This window comes from Phyllobates terribilis, unplaced genomic scaffold (assembly GCF_046119375.1).
Source record: "Phyllobates terribilis strain yellow unplaced genomic scaffold, ASM4611937v1 Scaffold_11__3_contigs__length_659146591, whole genome shotgun sequence".
NCBI classification, from domain to species: Eukaryota; Metazoa; Chordata; class Amphibia; order Anura; family Dendrobatidae; genus Phyllobates; species Phyllobates terribilis.
The window spans coordinates 266,599,838-266,620,546 of NW_027362771.1; the positions used below are offsets into that span (position 1 = coordinate 266,599,838).

At 38.9% G+C, this 20,709-nt stretch overlaps 1 protein-coding gene across 1 annotated transcript in view; it reads right to left on the bottom strand.

Annotated features, from left to right (window-relative positions):
- Positions 1 to 6,405: 6,405 nt before the first annotated feature.
- Positions 6,406 to 20,709, bottom strand: part of SEMA3C (semaphorin 3C) — a 165,268-nt gene continuing 150,964 nt past the window's right edge. Inside the window, exons 15-18 of the mRNA XM_073652309.1 lie at positions 17,329 to 17,486; positions 15,068 to 15,135; positions 13,549 to 13,679; positions 6,406 to 8,552 (exon numbers count right to left, since the gene is read on the bottom strand). Coding sequence (XP_073508410.1) covers positions 8,142 to 8,552; positions 13,549 to 13,679; positions 15,068 to 15,135; positions 17,329 to 17,486 — 768 coding nt within the window. The 3' untranslated portion in view covers positions 6,406 to 8,141. The remainder of the gene's footprint in view (positions 8,553 to 13,548; positions 13,680 to 15,067; positions 15,136 to 17,328; positions 17,487 to 20,709) is intronic.

Here is a 20,709-nt window from a genome sequence, read left to right on the forward strand (position 1 = left end):
CTCGCTGTGTGCTGACATCTCTGAAGGAAGGGAAGTGGAGGCGAGGTCACCACACAGTCCCGATGATTGTTCTAAAGATCTGCCCCTGGGAATCTCTCGGCCTCGAGGACGTGTCGTCTTGGAGACCATACTCAAGATGGACCCAGAGGAGGTATCTTCAGATTCTACATGGTCTAGTGAAGAGAACGTCAAGGCGGTGGCATCTTTCAAGTCTCTGCAATCCACTAACCAGGCGGAGGAACTTCAGTTGACTCTTGAATCCTTCGGGGTGGTAGCTGATCTCAACAAATGGAGAGAGGCTTCCCAATGCCAAGTTTCTGGTACTACGCCCTCTTCATTCTATGCTGAGAATGACTAGATTGAAAGAAGCATCCTAGTCGTGAAGATGGTAAGAGATGTCACTTTTCTATTGGACAGAAGACAGGAGTCCATGAAGTGGTGTCGGCCCCCAACTTCTCTGCAGAGTCCTCTTGGACTTGAAGCATTGGGGATCTAAGGGGGGTACTGTAACACTATTGTCAACATGATTCCCCTACCCCCTGCATGCAGGGACCTCGGCATACTCACCACCTTGGCCGGGTGGCATGGTACCTGGCATGCTCTCTACTTCCTTCCTGGTTCTGAGTCCCGGTGGCGCGCTTATCGTGCGCGCGCTCCCCTGCTCATAAAGGGGCAGCGCGACCACATAGAAAAAAGCCCCCAGCCAATAGATGGGAGGCATTTAGCATAAGAGTACACCTGCAAGATGGCTCCCAGCCAATAGCTGGGAGGCATCTTGTTTAAAAGGCACCCTTCCTAATAGGGAGGTATAAAGCAACCAAAGTTTCATTAGGTAGTGTGTTGTCTACTAGTGAAGTTGTGAGGTCCCCTTGTCCTGATGACGCCAGTATCCTGAACTTGAAGTCCTTGGTCCTGATACAGCCAGTCCTCAACCTGAAACTCCGGTGCTATTGCGGCCAGTCCCTGATTCAGTACCCCAGACCAGTGTGTCTGAACTGTGCCTATCTGAGTATTCTGTATATCTGGACTATCCTACCAGTCTTCGAATCAGCCCTGTCTGAGTCTCGGTGTCATTAACTGTTCTACCCATGGATCCTGAACCAAGTAGTCTGAACAGAGCCCTAGTCCTATCCGTGTCTGCATACCTGAGCCCTGGGGTCAGGGTCTGCATTACTAGGGACTGCCTAGAAGTGAAACCTAGCGGCGACCTGCAGCTCAAGCCTGACTCCACCATCAGGAGCTCCACTGAATGCCAGGTAATCACTTAGTTACCCCCCCCAGGTAAGCCCGGCCCCATGGTACAGTGGGTCCAGGAACCACGTGCGCCACCTGCGTGTGTAACACTTTGCTTAAATCTGTATTACATAGTTACATAGTTTATAAGGCCGAAAAAAGACAAGCGTCCATCCAGTTCAGCCTATTTCTTGTGCACTGCAGCTATTCCGCAGCGTTGATCCAGGGGAAGGCAAAAAAAAAAAAATACATGCGGTATAGGCCAATTTACATCATTGAGGAAAAATTCACTTCCCGACACCAATCTGGCAGTCAGATTAAATCCCTGGATTAATTAACTAAGCATAAGATGTAATTTTATTGTTCTCAAGAAAGGCGTCCAGGCCTCTCTTGAACTCATTAAGTGAGTTGGACATCACCACTTCCTCTCCCAGAGAGTTCCAGAGTCTCACGGCTCTGACCGTAAAGAATCCCCTTCTATGCTGGTGCAGGAACCTCCTTTCCTCCAGACGCATAGTGTGCCCCCTCGTCTTTGTCACCATCCTTGGTATAAACAGGTCATGGGAGAGATCTCTGTACTGCCCCCTGATGTATTTATACATGTTTATGAGGTGTCCCCTAAGCCTTCTCTTTTCCAACGTAAATAGGCCTAATTTTGACAACCTCTCTGGGTATTCTAGTCCCTCCATTCCCTTTATTACCTTAGTCGCCCTCCTTTGTACCCTCTCTAGCTCCAATATGTCTTTCCTGAGCACCGGAGCCCAGAACTGTGCACAATATTCTAAGTGCGGCCTTACCAGCGCTTTATACAGAGGAAGAACAATGTTCTTATCATATGCCCCTATTCCTCTTCTGATGCATGCCATGACTCTATTTGCCTTCGCAGCTGCTGCCTGACACTGGGCACTCCAATTTAATTTGCTATTAACCAAGACGCCCAGGTCCTTCTCCATGTCAGATTTCCCCAACGGTTTCCCATTTAATATGTATGGGTGACTGCTGTTTTTCTTTCCCATGTGCATGACCTTACATTAGAAACTGATTAAAGTAAAACATCAAAGTGTAACTGTGGTTTTAGGAGAACTTGCAGCAGAATGTATGTGCCTACCTCTAGCTCCTCTCTCCTCGATAGAATTTTATGCGCAGCAGGTGTCATCTCCTATTTCAGTAAGTCTGTATTCACAGAAGACATATTTTACCAGTGAATTGAGAGTTAGAGATCAGTCCAGTAGAAGGAAGCAGATTTCTCTTCTAACATACGTATATTACAAAGTTTCTTATCCTCACATATACTATTGATTTACAGAAAAAAATAAAAATAAAATAAAGGTTACTCTTTAAGAATAAAACGTTTTCAGGGAAAAAATATAAAATGTAATTCAATGTAACTATATTTTATTTAGACTAGCAATGAAAAGCATTATTAAATTACTAAATGATAAATGTACTGTAAACACATTCATATTCACCGTAGTAACAGTTTCATCATGCTAATGGTTATACATTTTCATTCTGTAGTAAATGTATGTACAATATATGGAGACAGTGCAGATAGACATCACAGACTAACAGACAAAATTTTAAGTACCCAATATATGCAAATTAGGAAGTAAACTCAAATTAGCCAAACAATCTGTAGCCCAATATTTTGTTTCAGAGTTTTTGTCCCTTGTCAATACAGAGCAGGGTACAGGTTTGCTGGATGAGAAAGTACCGACCTTGAAAATAATGTGTAAGCAACAGCATAATATGTGGTAGGTACAGCTATAGATGTTACACAATATAAACATAAATCTATGTACATTATATTAAAAGGCTATAAACAGACACATTAAATAGCATGAAAGTGAGCAATTATATTACAACAGCAAAGTAAATTATAAAAGTAAAGAAGCTAAAAGACTGACAACATATTGTCTCTGCACAGAAAAAGTCAGTGGGGATTTGTAAAAACGATCAAATTGAGGCTTTCAGTATATGAGCTTATTTCACATGTGCACAGCACATATACAATAATATCCAGGTTGTTTAACAGGTCTCTGTGCAAGATACCTATAATACCTCATTACATATTGTGAAGCAAATCGGTCTCTTTATAAGATCTGATACTGTAGATTAGTGCAAAGTAAAATACAATTTATAGCAATACTTGTTAATGTCAGAGGCCATACATGGAACTGTGGCACAGGTACTGTATGTGGTATGTTTCTATCTGCCCCTGCATGTTTGTAATGATACAGTGGTAAAAGCTATGACTTTGCAATATGATTGGATGGCAACATCGGGGTGTACCATATGCTAGTTCTTTCTGAAAGCTGGAAAAATTGGACTCAACTTTCTAACAGGGAATTGCCAACATTGGGTTCAGATAGGGTAACCGGCATAAATATCTTTGTGAACTGTACTTGGTGCATATACAGATGTTGCTGATGTTAAACTAACACACAAGAAAGATCACAATGCCGAAAGTCAACTCAACACAACAAAGCCATTGGATTGGTATTGTTAGGAGTCGCGTTAAGGCCCCATACATATTAGGTTAGGTGTTGTTTGGCCGATTTTGGCGGTCTCTTCTATACACAGGAGCACTTGTCTGGCCAAGGGCATCGGTGTTCTCTATGAGAACGCTGCCCGCAGAGATGTCTGCCATCGGCTTATTTCCAAGAGAACAAAGTGATTGGCAGCCAAAATCAGACATGATTGATCGATATCTTCCCCAACAATCAGTTGGCCAGTGCTTTCATATGCATTAAAGTTTCATCTGAATCTGTCAATATTGGGGGCTTTAAACTCTTTCGCGCCAGTATCTTCCTGTATCGTAACATCCTTGTCATTTAAAGAATGTCTACATCTGTACATTGATAGACATATTTAAAGATGTGTGTTGCATATGAGAATTCACAGTACACAGTTATAAATCTACTATTTACATGAATAGCAATTTTACATAGTAACTTATAGAAGAGCCTCACAAAGCATTAAATATCAAGTAAGCCAATTCTGATACTTTGCTGAAACTTATATTAGTTGATATTATATTATAAGAATAGTGTCCTATTTACTAATTTATAATCACTACTAGCAATTCCTTTGGACCAGAAATTGTAATATTTGCTATTCTCAAACAAGATGACAACTTTATATACCACATATGAGTCATATTCTCCTATACGTTACCAATCCATACATGATAATTAACCTAGCTATTGTGGCACTTCCTGATGGTATACTAGGCACAATGGTCCATAGATAAAAAAGAAGGTCTAGCTCCCTGAAATTGCCACAATAATACCAACTAAGGTGCAAGATTATATGTTGCTCTTTATGTACTAAAATGTAGGTGATTTATCAAAATTGTTATTAAACATAGACACAGAGTTAGCAAAAAATACTTAAGTGAAATGGACTCATCAGCAATGAAGTCTCATCAGTACTTGTCTAAAACCATTTACTTAAAATTAAGACTGTACGCTAGTACGTTTGATATTGAATGGAAGGCATTTTGGAGAGAAGAATGGGGCAAGCCACTGGTTGCTTCAGGTAAATATGGCTTTTTTTCCACCATAAATATGGCTAATACTAGTGACATAAACTACAGGTGGACTATATTACTCCAATAAATAACAGTAAAACACACAGTAAATTTGTGGATTAAATGATATTTTTCAGTGACCATATTCAACAGATATGTATACAAATGATATCCACACAATAATTGGCCTTGTACACGCATACCTCTGCATTTGCAGATATTTACGATACCTTATTCTTAAAGGGAAGCCATTATAAGAAAATGACCTATTGTTTAAATCAAGTTATTGTGTTACAAGTAATTCTAAACAAAAAATTGCCAATATTTTTTTCCATATCATGATATTTATATATATATAAAAAAAAACTAAATTAGTAATCTTGCAATTTTCACATAGCTGATCACAATAGGTGACGTCACAATTGACCATGCTCCTCTCTCTTCACAATGACTTTTCACAAGCTCATTAGACACTTTAATACAAAAGATAGGTCGTAATCTGATTATTGTGGCTATGTACATGCGTTGTTTCCTGAGACAACAGGAAGTTTGGATCTAAAGAGCCTCAATGGCCAGTGTGAAAATTGCAAGATTTCTTTTTTTTATTTTTAATACGGATTGCGATATGTAAAAAAGTAAAATGTTGCCAAAATAACTGTTTTCCTTTAAATGGCCTTTCCTGCCCTACTTGGATAAACAATGAATGATTTGTGGCTCTTCACAGTTCTGTTAATCATGGCTATGCCAGGGGTTGCTCTCTAAAAGAGTGGATTTGGGTGTTGAATGGTTGCCTTCACACAGGACTAACATATCTAATGCTACAAGGAAAGCAGCTAAAGGTAAAGTGCTCACTTTAAGGACAGGACTTTAAGGGGTTTTTCATGAAAAAAAATATCAAAGATCAGTGTCAGACAGGATAAATAATTCAGCTTAATTTACATGACCATATATAAATATGAAAGAAAATAGCAGTTAATACAAACATGAAATATGGATAGCTCATGCAGCCTTTATCTATCCCTCATCCCCTCAAGATGGCTGGACCATCCTTGCAAATAAACCCCTGTACTTTGTGTCACCCCCTCCTCATAGTAGAGTGTAAGCTCTTACGAGCAGGGTCATCATTATTTTTGCTGTAATTATTGTATTATCTTTAACTGTTACTTATGACTGTTGTATATGAACCTCTGAATTGTAAAGCGCTGCCAGAATATGTTGGCGCTATATAAATAAAGATTATTATTAGGGATCATCTCATCTGTTTTCAGCTTCATATATTAGGTCAGTATTGTTCTTAACAGACATATTATTTCATTGCCTTTTTATCCATATTTTCACTTGTAAATTAAGTATATTAACCCTTATTTCCTCCCATATTCCAGATACAAATATCGTTCTAACACAGACATAATATGGAAGTAATATACTGTACGATCAGGATCCATTTACTTCCATGAGGATAATTCAAACATAATAAATATTTCAATATAAAGTCAATAACTATGGACTAATATTAGTTCCATAGTTGAAACCTTTCTAATATAGGTTTGTCTTGTGAATGGGCCTTAAAGTAGTAGAAGCAAACGATCATATGTTCATCATATCATAGGTTACCGTAAAATGGTACTCTGTAAGCAAAATTAAAATGTAACGTTTATTTTTATGTTACAATAACTAAGTTCCAATGTACAGTCTTAAATATGTGTTAAAAAAACTGCAAAATATAAAAATAACAAATTTGGATTTTCACATAGATTAATCACGTAACATCTTTACACTTTACCTTACTGATTTGCTGTTTGATTTAAACAATGTACTAAAATAACATAATTAAATTGGATTTCTCCAGCCTAGACAAGAGGACGGCAGTTTGAGCTTCTGCCCCTTGAATAGTTATAATAATTAAAAAAAAAAAAACATAAAAAAACAGGATTCTGAGAAACCTCTATAAACATTAATTATGTTTTTAGAATGTCCTATTTTCCCTTTTAAACACCAAACATAAAGGACTTAATTTATCAAAACTGGTTAAAAGAAAAGTTATCTTAGTTGCCCATAGGAACCAATCACAGCTCGGCTATCATTTTGCCAGTGCAGTTTAAGAAATGTAAGTTGAGCTCTGATTGGTTTCTATGGACAACAAAGATGGCTTTACTTTTTGAAAGTTTTGATGAATGAGGTCCCAAATGTTTTAAAACAGATTTTTACACTTCCTTTGAAAAGCTGGCCTATGAGAATATTCTAACAATCCTCACTACTTTCCTCTCTTCCAAATCAAATTCAGATTTTTCCAACCATGATTTATATTACTTCCATGTTTATTTCTCATCAAGATATATACAATGTAAGCCTTAAATTCTCCATTGCTATAGCTTTCCAACAGTTTACTATATGATTCCCTAATACTGTTGTTAAAGAGAACATGTCATCAGGGTTATACATATTAAAGTAAAGGTATTGCCATAATGGCGCCAATAAATTCTGTGCTGGCACTGTCCTAGCCGCAGGCAGCAGTTGCGTCGTTTTACCTCTTGATGGGCTTCAATAAAATGATACTGGCGCATGTGCAGAGTGATCTTCTAGCAGTCTCTGGGAAAATGGCGCCGGTGGCGGTGCATGTGCAGATTGAGATCTTTGCTCGTGATTGAATTCCGCCGGCGTGGAATTTAAATAAGGAAGACGACAGACAGCAGAGGGGCAATGGCAAAGCCGAAGACCCAACCCACAGTCCTGCCCCACAGGCCCGCCCCGATGCACAGAGACCAAAACTTATAATAATGATTTTTATAAAAACCTGGCTTCACTGAAAGTTTATATTAAATCAGTATACCAGTGCTAGTATGGCAATGCCTTTAGTTTAATATGCATAACCCTGATAACAGGTTGTCTTTAAGTACTGTGGATTCATATCTCTTCTATAAGATAATGTATTAAGACACTTTGCCGGATCACTCCAATACATTTAATACGTTCTACGTTTCTACAGTATAAATAGACTCTGGACCAACGGTGAGTATTAGCTACAACATGAAACCTCATTTGTTATGTTCATTTTAATTACTGTCTGAAAAATAAAATCTAATAAATAAGGGTTAATAAAACCAAATTTGACTTATGTACACTACAGTAACACATAAACAAAAGACCAAGGCTAAGTGAAGGCATTTACCACCAACTGGTTCAATATTGGCGGAATATGCTAAAATACTTGGGCATTTAGTTGTTGTTACAAAAGCAGGACTTCAGTATCATGAGTTCACTTGAAGGTATGGTTATATAAGCCAAATGGGTTTGAATTTCATTTTTTTTCCATATTGTTCGCACGTAGGTGACTTGTAACACAACTTAGAGCTGTAAATAGAGGAGCAGCCAATCCTTAAGACCCAGGCAATTGATTTCTCCGATTCCTGCTTTTCCTGGTATTCATAATGAGTTTTAATTTACTATATTCACCGTTGTGCTTTGGTATTTCTAAAGCTGGATTTTTTTTCTGCCTACTCTCTTTGCAGTATTGGTTAATTATTTGCATCTCAGAGTGACTGAATGATCCAGTGAGGTCCTTGGGATGAAACTGCAGTCCACTCAACGTGCTGGCCCAGATCCACTGGGATTTATCAGTCATGAAAGTCACAAGTTCAGAATCCAAGATTTTTAAATTGATTTTTGCAATTGTTTGCTTGAAAGCGTTCTCAGTTGCTATGCAGTGATACAATCCTTGGTCAGAGTCCTGAATGGATCGAATAAGCAGTCCTTGACCAGTAGAAATGATCCTTTCATTCAGCTTCACCTGTGAAAGGAATAGAGCCAATATCAGAAAAGTATTTAGGTAAGTGTGTAAACCAAACATGTATAGCATTATAAAGCGGAGGCTAACATTTCAACAATGCTCCAATTGCTTCTCTATTATTGCTAAATTATTATGCACGCATTTATTTAAGACTTGAAAAGTTATTTCTTTTAAAAAATGTATGAAAAGTAATTGGTTTCCAAAGCGTAGAGGAACAGGCTTGGGTAAAGATGTCTCTTAAAGGGAACTTGACAGCAGATACATGTTACCAAATCCACAGGCAGGATGTACCAGACGCTGCAAGAGTTTAGCCGTATTTGTTTAACTCTGAAACGCTGCGGGGTTTCAGAGAAAGTCATAGTTTATTAGCAGAGTTGCCAGAGATTGCATGCATAGGGACAGACCTATCACTCAAGGGGAGGAGGCGTAGAAATCGCTGGGAACCCTCCTGTCCAACTAGTCTCCTGGTGGTTATTAAACTATGTTCTTTTATGAAATTCCGCAGCGTTTCAGAGTCAAACATACCTGGCTGAGATCATGTAGCCAGTGTCCGATACACGCTGCCCGTTGACCAGGCAGCATTTATTAGCTGTCAGGTTTCCTTTAAAATCATCTCTAATCCTCAAAAATGTACTATTCTGACCTCAAAAAATGTAATGTTTTGGATATAAGCTAATCATATCCAATATCTACATATCAATATAAAAAACATTTCTACATAGTGAAATTTGTGAACGTTTGATTACCAAAACAGATAAATTGTTATTTCTTTCCAAAAATGCAATAAATGTAAAACACAAAATATTTGTTTCACAAGCTGTACATTGGAAATGAGTATACAGTATATGGTAATGGAAAATACAATGAGTTGCAATATAAGGCGGCTGACATAAGTGTAAGGCTCCTAGCATTAACCATACATGTACGTGGGTTTATTTGATGTGTTTCTGTCTGATCCATATTAAGGCTCTATTGTGTGTAGCAAAGCACTAACATAATCAGCTGTCGTGGATTACATCTGGTTCTGAAAAATTCTTTTTCGTATGTTCACTCCAAAGATTGCAAGATACTTAGGTTTATTTTACAGTGAAAAATATTTCCAAGTAGCATTTGTTTCTTGGCAATCAGAAGCCTCATTTCCAGACAGTGATGCTGGAATTGTCTAGAAGGAAAGAGCAGCTGGTGATCAGGTCAGCAGTTCCAATTGTAAAGAATCACTGACATTCATACAAGAGGAACTACTTTCCTGGGAAGTGAAAAATTAAAGAGTTGAACAATTTCTTGGCGTGTTAAGTGTAGAGGTCCCATTCTCAACTAAAATGTTCAACCCAAATAAGAAGCCTGATTACGTAAGCCTTGAATCCTGAAGATAAAACCTCTGCCCCTGTGTGTAAACTTTATATGGTAAATTCATGCTGAAAAGAACCAAAAATACATTGGTGTATTTCATAAGAGACAAATTTGTGACTTCTGGTTATCTTCAGTACACTGATCTCTAGGATTTGCTACCACTTATGTAATATTATTGCATCTCCAGAGCTACAGATGAGCAAGTTTTTGTAGGTACCCTACTATGACATCTTTGCACACTGTGAAGAAGCAGGTAAAGATTGTCCCATGAAATGTATTGTTTGAAACTCAATAGAGCATTAGAAAAGAAGTGTGTTTGCAGTATACATCCATTAACATTAGTGTGCGGTTTTGTATGTAAAATACATTTTCATCTGTAATGGTACCCCATGCTGTTTCTCTTGTGGCAGGCATGTTGGTTCACTTTCATTAGTGGACGCATATGCCCAGAAGCTTCCCTGTCCCTGCATAGTGATCTGACAGTCAAGCCTCCGCTGTATTCTATTTGGTAATCGGAGGAGAAATTGAGCCTGGCAATAGCTGTAACACAGGGAACAATAGAGAAGAGATAGATAGATAGATAATGAGGCATTAGTTATTTATTAGTAGTGTTGCTAAGACTGCATACAAGGGATTATTTTTTTCAGGACAAGAGAGGAAGACAAGAGATATGTTGTTAGCGGTGTACTTCTGGAAGATTCTGCCATTTCCTGGTCACATTGGGCAAGCTATTGCCCACCTATAGGAAGGGAAGAGACCAGAATTTTAGAAAAGTGTGTAAAGGTGCCTATAGGGGTAAAAATGCACTGGACAATGAATTTTTTTTGTTAAAATAATGTTGTGCGTTACTCCATAGGTTTATTTACCTTGTAGGATAACTCCTTAAACTTGGCTAGAGTCACATGTTTAGGTTTTGCATGGAATTTCTGAAATCGGCAATGTTTTTTTTCTTAAAGTTGTAGAAATGGTCCTAGAACTGCTTCCATTATATACTTGGTATACTAAATTCATGGCTTTTCAATGCTACTCTATCATATTCAGTTATACACCGTATGTATGTTCTTCCTATTGCATTTTTCTCTAATGGATTCAAGTTTACAAAATTGATTCTATAAAGTGGAATTATGTCACAGGTGGCTCATTGGTTAGAACATCTGCTGTGTTGCAGTGGGATCAAATCTGACCAAAACCTGAATTGAGTTTGTACCTTCCATGCATGTTTGTTCGGTTTGCTCAGTGTACTCCAGTTTCCTTCCACAATCCCAAAAACATGAAACAAGTTCATGAATTTCCTATTAAATTGTCCCTAGTGTGTGTGCATTCGAGAGAGAAATCATATTGTGGGGACACGTGAGTGATGACAAGAAAGCACCTAACATCGGGCCACTGTAGCACACCTCTACAATGACCAAAAATGCTATGTGTGACCATAGGCAGGATTTATTGGCATGAATATAATATTTTTTTTATCTTACATGGAACACGTCTGTTAAGAGAAAAATGTAAATTCCCCCAAAAGAAGAAGCATTTGTGCACAAAGGGCGTCCTGTTCTATAAAATGTTATGGAGTATCACAGAAGTGGAGAGGAGAAGTGAGCACAGAGAGCCCTTACAAGCACTAATGTATTTCACTGGTTCTGTCTGCGTCACTATGAACACTGATGGGTAATGGCCCATTATAGTTATTGTGGAAATAAGATGTCTAATTATAGAGAAATGAAATGCGGCTTTCTGGAAATAGCCACAGATGTCAAAGAAAAGTGCATCTGGAAAAAAACATCATCTCTCTATGAAAATAATAGCAGTGAGTGAAGAAGAGAATATATATCTGGATGATACTATAATTATAGATCTGATTTTCCAGCTAATAACCCAGCAACATGACACAAGGGGACAGAATGAGCAGTAGTAAGTAATATAAGCCGATTTGTAGTACTGCACAGTCACCATATTTTATGTGATTGCAGATTACGCCAAGACTTTTTGTTTACCGATACTTGGAAAGTCCCAAGTGAGAAACTACACCAATAATTTAGGGACATTTCAAACTACATATTAGAAACGTAGAGCCAATGTATAAAGTTTGTTCTGTATGTAGTCGAATCTAAACAGAAATATATACACTATTTGTCTCAAAATTTACTTGTACCATGCTTCACTTCAGCCATTACAGCAGGTAACAGCATCTTGTGGCTTTCCACTTATTGCAAAACTACAACTTTCTGTAACATATTGGTGCCAAGGTGTGACGACACAGATTCTAATCTTAATTAGCCAGACGTCTAGATTTGTTAGACTAAGAGAAATACACTATTATGTTTATGTTGACTTTTGAATTTATGTGTTTTTCTTTGGTCGGTCAGTAAGGACAGACTAGTATCTGTATAAACCTGAATGTGGACATTTTAGTTGGTATTTACTGCAACTTATTGTATGCAGGACAACGACTCAGTGTTGGGGAACAATGACGTTTGTTAATATAATTACATATTGTACTAAGCCAGCTAGTTGTTGATTTACAGAGCAGGGGGATACAAACTATGCAAATTGATTAAATGCTCAAACAATGAGACATGAGCCCTGCACCTTTCCCCCTGACCTGTGAATGATGACCTTAGGCACAGATGTAAATATGAAAAGGGTTTTCTATCCTGCTGCAAAGAGAATCAGAGAATCAAAAAAATCAGAGAGACTCTTCAGGACAGCAGCTTGGTAGCATGGCTTCATCCAAAGGGACACAGAGTTGGATTCTACAGGATGCCAGCCTAAGAGTATACGGCCCTGGCTGGAAGGATACAGATCTGCTCCATTGACCATCAGAGAACCCATGGATACATTTGGGGAAACCAGGTTGGGACAATGAGGTCACCTGGTCCCATGGATATGCATGTTTGGGTTAGCCAGGTTGAGACCATCTTGTCGCCTGGAACCCATGGAGATGTTCAGAGAAGCCAGTTTTGGACCCTCGGGTCTCCTGGCCTTGTACCTCAATGGACTGTCAGCTTCATAAGCTTGCCACTACCTCCTCTCTGTGGGTGTCCACCCAAAGAGGGGTATGACTGGTTGAGGTAGTTGGTCCTGGAAGTCCGAAAGTCGCAGTTTCTCTATCCGCGGTGGGTCAGCGGAAGGGTGAGACTGTGTAATGTTGCACCATCTTGGGTATTTGCTGGGACTGTCCTATATGTTTATTGTCTGTTTGGTGGTTCAATAAAGTATTGCCACACTGTTTTACCCTCACCCTGTGTTGTCTGAGTAGTATTATGCCCACGGAAGACCCCAGTTCTTTACACAAAGCATGCTGAAATTTGTAGTTTTGACACAGCCACTGAGATATCCATCCTCTAGAGTAGTGTTTCTCCAACTCCCATCCTCAAGGCCCCCAACAGATCATATTTTCAGGAGTTCCTTATCACTGCACAGGTGAGAGAACCTGTTGCAATTTCTGATGCTTTGATAATAATTCCATCAACAGTGCAATGCTAAAAAAAAATCCAGAAAAACATGATCTGTTGGTGGGCCGTGAGGACTGGAGTTTGGGAAACACTGCTGTAGATCAATGTCAATTTATTCATCTATAGAATTTAATATGGAATCTCTGGTAGAATTTTTGCTTGGGTCATGATTTGCCCCTTTTCCCTGAACTCACCTCTTTCCTTCGATCATTATCTTTCTGCAAGAGCCATCGGACAGAGGCTTGCGGAGATTTTGCAGTGCACTCCAGGAAAGTTGTATTATTCCTGACTCCATACTGAATAATCTCTTCAGTGTTCCTATACTCTGCACAGAAAGAAATAAGGGCTTATAAACCATGCCAAAAACACCAATAAGCCTAAAACTGTAAAATGTATCTAGCTACCTAGATCTTAGCCAAATGGAAGAAAATAAAAGGTACTAAAGCCACATCACAGCTTCTTTGCCACCCGCTTAAACAACCACTGGCTTTAAGGATATAAATCATCAATAACTAGAGAATCATAAGTGTACAATGGAAAAATCTATAAATGAAACGCCAGTTAATCAGGAATTGTGCTCAGTGATCAAAGTTCAAGGTACACGATGTAAATTGGAAACCTAATCGGGTGACTTAGAAATGTGAGGTTACATATATTTTTATACATTATATCTTTTGAAAAAGAAAATATCTTGTGGTTACTTGTTAGGCTGTACTACTATAGTCAGTGTGTTCTTTCTAGTTGATTTACAATTACAGGACTTTTCTCTTTGCACAAAAAATAGTGGAAAAAAAATAAATAATTGTGTCTACAATAACCCCAGATATTCTTGTTTATCAAGTGTTCCTAAACTAGTCTTGTCACTGTTAAAAAAAAGAGCATGGAAGGAAAGAAGCAGAGAGCACAAGTGACATGTCAGCTCATATCTTAAATTAGAACCGTTAAAAATAAACTGGTAATTACTAATCTTGCTGTTAAGGCAGTGACAGGGGAGATATTTTACACGCAGCAATAACCCACTCACTGAATTGAAAAGGTTATAAACCATTCAGGGGTGGGGGTCTTTCTATCATACAATATGGAAAAATTTATGTTTTCTATTTTCTGTGACTTCTATTATTTTCCATAAAAAATGGAGTTTCTTTATGTCAACAATCACAAGTATACAGAAAACACAAAGCCAACAAAGTATGTCACACATTAAAATATTTGTTGCAATATGAGGCTAAAAATCAACACCAAAATCCATGTGTATATGGATTTCTTGGGGTTTATGCACACCAAGGGACCGATTCATCAGGATTGGCGTAGTGCACAATTGTACTATGCCAGTCTAGCTGAAATAAAATGTGCCAAGTTCATTAAGAGTCAACTTAATGAAGTCGCCATCTTTTCGAAGTGGCAATCATGTTTGTTTGCTGTGTCTGTAATGATACTCTAGTCAGGCACTGGAGTATCATTTCTGGCATAGAAAGTGCCAGCTTTTGACATAAATTTGATGGGCGGGAGTGGCCACGCCCCGTCCCGCCCCAGCCGTTTCAGCAGAGCTGAGTCACACTGGTAAAAAACGCCCAAAATTTGTATAACTTTTCAAAGATTTTTTGCCAGTTTTAAGGCGTAAAGGCTGTGATTAATTGGCTCCTAAGTTTTTCTCGGAGGTCAATAATCACCAGTTTTCTAGTAGAAATTGCTAAAAATAATTCTGTAAAATACCTTTCAGATTAAATCCACGGCACTGGGTAACTGGATTTCCATGTTTTATATCTTGTCTCCTGCTTCTTCTATAAAATCAGAAAAGCACAAAGGTCAAACCAATGGAGTACTTCTCGGGAAACTCCAATGAACTACAAGTATATGCAGTGATGAGTCAGGGTAATAGGAGGACATGAACTAGAAGTTATGATTAGTGTTGAGCGAGTATGTTCTGTCCGAGTATGCTCGGGCCGAGCTCCGAGTATTTATAGCTGCTCGGTGATAAGGTTGAATCGCTCCCATGTGCATGATTTAAAACTGTTTGACAGCTTTATTACATGTGAGGAATGTCTATTTCTTACACATTCCTCCCATGTAATAAAGCTGTCAAACAGTCGCAAATCATGCACACGGGAGCGATTCAACCTTATCACCGAGCAGCTATAAATACTCGGAGCTCGGCCTGAGCATACTCGGCGAAAGGGTTAATAGAACATACTCGCTCAACACTAGTTATGATTGCTGGCTACTTATCAAGAAAAGAAAGATCTGAACAATAGACAACTATTACTAATGCACAGGTCAATGAGCATGCACAGATATCCTATTTTGAAAAATTGGGTGTGACAGGAAAAATATGACAAATTTTTATTTTAATAGTATTAATCTGCAATAACACAAGCAATATCTTATATAATCTTAAAGCTTAGCATTTTTTCAAAAAGATGATCCAGTGATCAGCTGATTGACATGGGTCCAACTTTTAACATAGGAGAATTGTAGCTCCAGGGTCTGTCAGAATGAGAACTTTTTGGCTCGTATAGGCTACACAAAATGCGGAGTTAAATGACCACCGATCAGCTACATGTTTGCTGCTTGGAGGTTGATTATAAACAATTCAATAGCCCATTTGAGCAGAACAATCATTAATAGATTTCCTATATACGTGGGGCGATGTGCTGCCAAGTATGATCATTTATTAGGCAGGCTTAACCCCTACACAACCTTGGGATTTTAGGTTTTTGCGTTTTCATTTTTTTGCTCCCCTTCTTCCCAGAATCATAACTTTTTTATTTTTCCATCAATATAGCCCTTTGAGGGCTTGTTTTTTGCGGGACGAGTTGTACTTTTGAACGACAACATTGATTTTACCATTTAGTGTGCTGGAAAAAGGGAAAAAATTCCAAGTGCGGTGAAATTGCAAAAAAAAGTGCAATTCCACAATTTTTTTTTTTTTTTACCATGTTCACTAAACGCTAAAACTGACCTGCAATTATGATTCTTCAGGTCATTACAAGTTCGGAGATATCAAACATGTATAGGTTCTTTTTTATTTAACTGATGAAAAAAAAGTAAAGTTTGCAATAAAAAAAAAAAAAATGGTGTCATTTTCCGGGACCCGTAGCGTCTCCATTCTTCGGTATCTAGGTCTGGGTGAGGGCTTATTTTTTGCGTACCGAGCTGACGTCTTTATTGATACCATTTAGGGTTAGCTACGATGCTTTGATTGGCTGTTATTGCCTTTTATTGCAATGTTGTGGCAACCCAAAAGAAAGTAATTCTGGCATTTTGATTCTTTTTCTCGTTACGCCATTTACCGATTGGATTAATTTAGTTTATATTTTGATAGATCGGGCGTTTCTGAAAGCAGTGTTACCAAATATGTGTATTTTTTTTGTTTTATTTTGAATGGGGCAAGAGGGGAGGGTATTTGAACTTTTATATATTTTTTTAGATTTTTAAAAAGATTTTTTTTCTCTACTTTTTACTTGCTTCAATAGTCCACTTAGGAGACTTGAAGCTGCAATCATCTGATCGCTTGTGCTACACATAGCAGGGCTTCAGGGGCTTTTAGGGGCACATGACAGCTGATCAAATCAGCTGTCGTGCCGGCAAAGATGCGTGCTCACCGCCGGAGCCCGCATCAAATGCCGTTACACGACCTATGAAGTATCTATACGTCATAGGTCATGAAAGGCTTAATAATCATTTCATGAAAAAGCCTATTTCTTGTTTGCTGGATGATTAGTCTGTTTACACTGCACGATTATTAGCAAAAAGGAATTTTCTTATTGTAATTTTTGGGTGTTAATTGTGATCCAACGATACTTGTTTTTTTTTTTTTTAGATAAATGACACATAAATTGCAAAAATTACTCAGACATATTCTGTACATAATAAAACTTCCACAATAAACTATAAAATTAAACTTTTTCCAGTCTAGACGGAAACAAAACATTAACACATAAAATCCAAGACCAGTCATAACACAAGTGTCTTACCTTTTCCCTGATGGGTAAAACTTAGAACAAAAGTTTCCATCCCAGGCACAATAGGGGTCCCTGGCCAGGCAGCAGTCCGCACATGCAGGCCCATAAATATGGCAACGGTGTAAAGAGAGCTGAGTGACACCCTCTTCTGAGCTAACGTACAATTGTTGCTGTAGAATGAAAATTTATTTTTCAGCAAAAGGTTTCTTAGCATGTTACTGTTATAACTGAATGGATTTACATCTTGTGTGTAGAGATAAAGGCAATTATAATTACAGACCAACACTGGTTATTATATCTAAAACAAATCTAACTTTTGACTGAAGGAACATAATAACAAAACAAATGTATTCTGTTTTTTCTTACAAAATAGAATATTTTAAAAGCTTATCGTGAAAGGTGCCACTATTGAACATGATAACAAGAGCTATGAAGGCCTGGCAAAAATGCCAGCATCAACAGCGAGAGCTGCAAATTAATGTGCAAGCTGTGATACATGGAATTCTGAAAACAGGCCGCATATGATAATACATTCTAAAGCCCCCCCCATACACATTAAACAAATGTCGGCCAAACCTGCCGACGACTGGTTCTGCCAATGGTCTAATGTTCATGGTAGACCCAGATAATTTATTGTCGAGGGAGTTAAGGATCTGGCATGTCTGATTTCAGACTGACGATCCTCTTGTTCTTCTTGAGATAAGCTGCCACTGGACACATCTGGCAACTTCTCTCTCATAGAGGACACAGGAGCGCTCGGTAGAGCAAGTGCTCCTATGCAATGGGAGAATCTGGAGAGATACAGGTGCTTCTCACAAAATTAGAATATGATCAAAAAGTTAATTTATTTCAGTTCTTCAATCCAAAAAGTGAAACTCATATTGTTAGGCGTCTGCTGGATCCGAAATGGGTTCAGAACCATCAGTGGATTCTGTGGTCTCCCATTCTGGTCCAGCTGGGGCTGATGCTGCTCAGCATCATCGTCGGTCCCAATGCCTAGCTGGTGCACGAGATGTACAGGTTGTCTCTTGGGTCTTTGTTCCTAGCAACATGAAGCGTAGGTTGCGGAAGGAAACAGGGCTGTCACAGCCTAAGTCCAGGATTCACTGCACTGAGCATGCCCGTGACATGGCGGACCATGATTGGTGGTTTGGGAGTCAACTGTTCCGGTGACCTGGCACCGCCTGATTGGTCGCTGATGACGTCACCAATAAGGCGATGGTGGGCAGGGCTTAATCTTTAAATAGCCCGCCCACAAACATGGCGGCGCGCTCTGATCATTGAGCTATGATGGTGTAATTGTGTGGACGCTTGGTCGTTTGGGCTCCATGTGTGCTTTAGCTTCTGTCAGGCAGGTTTAGCGGGTGATAGGCAGCCTTAGATGGAGGGAGGCAGGTAGCTTTGTCTGACAGTCTGGCTCCGACAAAGGGGTCGCCATACACCCCGAGCAGTCTGCAGACGCCGTATTCCCGGCACCACCTGTAAGCCGCGTGGAGAGATATTCCTCAGTCCGATAGCACGCCGGCTGGGAGCAAGTATACGCCGGCGTGAATCACACACGCATCCTAGCGCCTGCTGCGTAGTCCCTGTGCAGTAAATAGGGCTACGGATACATTATTTGTAGCACATCTCTCGTGCGGTTAACGGAGATAGTGCGAATCCCTATTCCCGTTCCGGTGTGCAGTAACACGGAAGGGATTGTTATTTCTGTTGGTTGTTTTACCTTCTTACCCGGAAGGTGTTCGTCCGCAGTCCTCCAGACTGCATCGCAGACCCCGGGTTTGGTTGCTTTCCATTATTTAATAAAGTTGTTTACAACCGTCCCCTTAACACATATATAGAGTCATTACAAACTGAGTGATCTATTTCAAGTCTTTATTTCTGTTAATGTTGATGATTATGGCTTACAGCCAATGAAAACATAAAAGTCATTATCTCAGTAAATTAGAATACTTTATAACAGCAGATTGAAAAATGTTTTTAAAATCTGAAATGTTGGCCTACTGAAATGTATGTTCAGTAAATGCACCCAATACTTGGTCGGGGCTCCTTTTGCATCAATTACTGCATCAATGCGGCGTGGCATGGAGGCGATCAGCCTGTGGCACTGTTGAGGTGTTATGGAAGCCCAGGTTGCTTTGATAGCAGCCTTCAGCTCATCTTCATTGTTGGGTCTGGTGTCTCTCATTTCCTCTTGACAATACCCTATAGATTCTCTATGGGGTTAAGGTCAGGCGAGTTTGCTGGCCAATCAAGCACAGTGCTGAAGCCCTGCTATGTGGAGCACAAGCGATCGAAAGATCACCGCTTCTGGCCTCCTACGGAGACTATTGAGTCACGTAAAAAGTAAAGAAAAAAAGTTTTTAAAAATCTTAAAAAAATATAAAAGTTTAAATCACCCCCCTTTTTGCCCGATTCAAAATAAATCAATAAATAAAAAAGATACATATTTGGTATCACTTCTTTCAGAAAAGCCCGATCTATCAAAATATAAAAAGAATTAATCTGATCGGTAAACGGCGTAAGAAAAAAATCAAAACGCCAGAATTACGTTTTTTTTGGTGGCCGCAAGATTGCAATAAAATGCCATAACAGGCGATCAAAACATAGTATCTACACCAAAATGGTATCAATAAAAACGTCAACTTGGAGCGCAAAAAAATAAGCCCTCACCCAGCCCCACCAAAAAATGTAGACGCTACGGGTCTCGGAAAATGGTGCCCTTTTGTTGGGGGGGATTTTTTTCACTACTTAAATAAAAAAGAACCTATACGTGTTTGGTATCTGTGAACTCACAATGACCTGGAAAACCATAATGCCAGGTCAGTTTTAGAATTTAATGAACATGGTAAAAAACAAAACAAAACAAAACCAATTGTGGAATTGCCCTTTTTTGCACTTGGAATTTTTTTAATGTTTTCCAGTACACTATAAGGGTAAAATCAATGGTGTCGTTCAAAAGTATAACCCGTTCCGCAAAAAACAAGCCCTTACATGGCAATACAGACAGAAAAATAAAAAAGTTATGGCTCTGGTAAAAAAAGGAGCAAAAAACAAAAACGCAAATATGAAAAATCTCAAGGTTGTGAAGGGGTTAAATGACCGCTGGTTGGTTACTTGTTTGCTGCAGTCGTTTAGTAGCCTATTTAACTAGGCCACATTTCCTATAATCAGTAATGATTGTTTCAGCGCACATAGACTGGCATTGTTCTCGGCAGCACATATCTTGTTTACATGATGCGATGTACTCCTGAGAACGCATATTTTTAAGCAAGCTTAAAAATAATTTCACCCAACGAACAAACGTTTTGCACATTTATTGGATGATCGCTAGCTTGTTTAAACTTCCCGATTGTCATTAAACAAGCGTTCCTAACAACACAATTCCACGAT